The sequence below is a fragment of the Triticum aestivum genome, chromosome 3A, assembly GCF_018294505.1.
Source record: "Triticum aestivum cultivar Chinese Spring chromosome 3A, IWGSC CS RefSeq v2.1, whole genome shotgun sequence".
In the NCBI taxonomy this organism is placed as follows: domain Eukaryota; kingdom Viridiplantae; phylum Streptophyta; class Magnoliopsida; order Poales; family Poaceae; genus Triticum; species Triticum aestivum.
The window spans coordinates 691,616,021-691,619,369 of record NC_057800.1 but is presented as its reverse complement, the minus strand read 5'-3'; the positions used below and the strand labels follow the sequence as shown (position 1 = coordinate 691,619,369).

The 3,349-nt window shown below is 43.7% G+C and overlaps 1 protein-coding gene across 1 annotated transcript; it reads right to left on the bottom strand.

Annotated features, from left to right (window-relative positions):
* Positions 1-239: 239 nt before the first annotated feature.
* Positions 240-3,349, bottom strand: LOC123063265 (uncharacterized). The gene is made up of 4 exons (XM_044487007.1): positions 3,214-3,349; positions 841-2,651; positions 641-759; positions 240-334 (listed from the first exon to the last, which is right to left on the bottom strand). Exons 1-2 carry the CDS (start codon positions 3,248-3,250, stop codon positions 1,735-1,737), a joined length of 954 nt encoding a protein of 317 aa, XP_044342942.1. The 5' UTR covers positions 3,251-3,349; the 3' UTR covers positions 240-334; positions 641-759; positions 841-1,734.

The following is a 3,349-nucleotide window of genomic DNA, read 5'->3' as shown; positions in this document are numbered from 1 at the left end:
AAGAACTAGCTGACTCCAACTCATCTTCACGAAAAACAGGGAGCAGTTTTTTCTTCTTCCGAGGGCGAGATTGGGACGCTCTCTTTCTTTTTGATGCACCAACTGCTCCTTGTGATGTTGATGCTGCAACTTCTACAACTTCATCAGGTTCATGAGGCACAATACCTGTGATCCACTCATTATCTTCATCTTCTACAACATCTACAAATGTGTGGTCCACAATCGGGTCCCTGTTTTTCATCTTTCTCTTTTGTTTGAGTTTGGAGTTGAACTTGATAAAAACAAGGTCTCTCATTTTATTATGAAGCAGCCTGTTGCGTTTCTTTGTGTGAATCTATAGGTAACAGCAACCAAGTAAGCAACATGGCAAGTTTGCAAGGAAACAAATATGTTATCACAGTAAGGAAGCAAGGAAATATATTCTACATCAAGGAAAGTTATACACTGTACAGCACAAACCAGCCATCAATTCATATCAAGCAACACGAACACCAGGATTGCGTACATTTACAACACGGACAACAGGACACTTCTATGAAGTTGAGAACAAATCAAGTTTGCTAGCATAACATAGGCAAATATTTTTCAAGGGCACTAATATGAGAAGTTGAGAACAGGATAAATTGTACTTCTTTCTTACCTGCTGAAAAACACTAAAATTCCTCTCACAAGCGGAGGAGCTGCATGTCAAACTCAAAATCCGCATCGCCAATACTCTGAGATTTGGTGAATCTGACCCATGACTGGACCACCATTGAGCTTCATTCAAAAGTATAAAACCATAGTTAATAAACCATTGTAAGATCAAATTTGAGAATTGATAAAAATGTGAATATGCACCTGGATCAAAGCTTTTGTTTCTCCGCTGCCTTTTGGCAATTTCTCTTCCAAATGTCCCCTATTCCTTTCGATATGCCACAAGCTCATCATTGATTTTGTCTTGAAGGACAACATCTTCAACCATTTTTTCCATGCAAGTTACAAGCCCAGCTTCAAATGATCCATCTAACTCAATTTGCTTCTTGTTTTCATAGTAGTAGTATGGATTTAAGAAGTATCCAGCCCTATGTAGTGGCCCCTTCAACTTGCTGTCCCATCTTTTATCCACAATATCCAACACTTCCTGAAAATAAGATCCTTGTTCATTTTCAAACTTAGTTTTGATCTCTTGCTTGGCATCCAAAAAGGCGCCGTATATGAATCCCATAGCCGGTACATCGCTGTCCATCCTCCCGAGCAAATTAGCCAATGGCTCAAAGAACTTGACAACAATGTCTACTCCTCTCCAAAAAGTTTCAGAGCGCACAGTTTTGCTAGCTTCATTTCCTTTAACCTTTTTTAAATATCCCATTTCATCAAGCTCATCTGATCTAAATAGTTTCTGGAGTTGTTTCTTGTTGTCCAGCATGCTTTTCAAGTTCAAGTATGCTGTAGCGAACCTTGTAATACCAGACCTAACCAAATCTTTACTAAGGAATTCCCTCATTAGGTTCAAAACCCTTGTGTGTGCATAAAGGAAAACCGTCACAGCTCTAGCTTTTGTAATGGTGGAGTCAACTGATGGCAGCTTCCCAATGTCCTCTAGCATCAGATCTATACAGTGGGCAGCACAACCATTCCAAAATACCTTGGGGCGCTTTGCGTTCAACAACTTAGATGCTGCTTGATTCACACTTGCATTATCAGTCACTACTTGAACTACATGTTTCTCCCCAATCTCTTCTATGCAACGATCTACAAGATCAAAGATGTACTTACCATTTTTTTAGCAGCTGAACAATCCACAGAATCAAGAAAAACTACACCATAAGCACTATGAACCACCAAGTTCATTACCCCTCTTCCTCTTATGTCTGTCCATGCATCTGTCATGATTGTACATCCAGTGAGCTCCCAATGTTCCTTGTGTGCCTTGAAGGAATCCTTCACTCTCTTCTTCCTCTTCTTCAAGTATGGCCCACCCATTTCATAAGGACTAGGACCATCTAGGTCTTCGCCGTATTGTCCAATTGACTCAAGCATAAGGTCAAAGCTTGGAAGTGTGACTGCATTGAAGGGAATGCATGCTTCATAGAAGAATTGGCAAATGTACTCACAAGCACGAATCCTTTTTTGTTCTCTTCTCCCAGTTGTCAGCTTTAATTGGATATTATCAGCAACTTTTTCCTTCCTTGCAGCAATAGCCTCTTTGGGTGTCAATTTGCAGAACTTTTCCATAGGGCCACTTGAGGATTTAGACGTTGTGCCACGCGCTGACTTCAGCACAAGAACAGAATTGTTTGTGCCATCTGAGTCACTAGCACCTTCCCCCTCTGAGTGGCTCAAGTCCACTTCACATCTCCTTCTCTTCTGCTCTGTAACCTTTATTGCCTTTTTCTCACCCTTCCTTGTCAAATACTCAACAATTTCATCCCTTACATCAGCAGGCACTTTTGTGCAAGGTAGAACACCGGAATTCGGAATGTTTCCAAGGTGGAACTTGATCCGAGTAATACCATTGGTGTACAGATTATTACAATAGATGCACCTAAGTGAATTCTTCTTGTTTTCATCCGGGCAAATGCAATATTTCCATCCTGGGTCTTTTGATTTCACATTCGCAATGGCAGCTTGTCCATGGGCTGTTGATGCTGTGCTTGACACGCCGAGGCCTACAATTAGACAATGAACACAACAAGAAACATAAGTAATTCAGCACTCAGTCAGTAAGAAACAGTATGAAGTACAAAACTCTTCTACACTAACAGCAAGAACAAAACTGCAGTATAGTGTTCATAATCCCATCTGTAGTATAGTGTGAGTCAAGGAGTAGTAACTAAAATCAGCATGAACAAAACTGCACATGACTACAAAAGTACAGAACTACACATTCGGACTACACTACAGAGAAGAGAGATCTGTCCATCTAGGCATCTATACATCGGCCGCCGCCTAGCAGAACGGCCTACACCCGAGGCCTAGTCCCACAACGAGAGAACCCATCTCCAGATCCAACCCCGTCACGACGCCGGCGGACTCTAGCCCTACCGCCGCCCGAGGAGACCCTGTGCACGCAAGGCGGCGGCGGCGGCGGCGGCGACACCCGTGCGCGCGCAATGGGTGTGCGGACGGTGGTGCTCTTCTCACATCCCGGCGAGTTGGTTCTACAGAAGAGAGAGAGAGAGAGAGAGAGAGAGAGAGAGAGAGAGAGAGAGAGAGAGAGAGAGCTCTCACCTGGCTGAGTCGCCGGCGCCGACGGTGTGGCTGACATGGACGCGGCAGCTTCGAGTTGGGGTCACCGCAGCCGCCGCCGCCGCTACAAGCTATCGATGTGAAATTTGGGAGGGGATTGCCAGTGCGTGGTGTTGTG

Bases quoted from the DNA above. Each gene is read 5' to 3' on its own strand.
- LOC123063265 (XM_044487007.1), bottom strand. From the start codon at position 3,250: ATGTCAGCCACACCGTCGGCGCCGGCGACTCAGCCAG. The intron at 2,652-3,213 runs GTGAGAGCTCTC...GTCTAATTGTAG, and splicing joins GGCGCCGGCGACTCAGCCAG to GCCTCGGCGTGTCAAGCACA.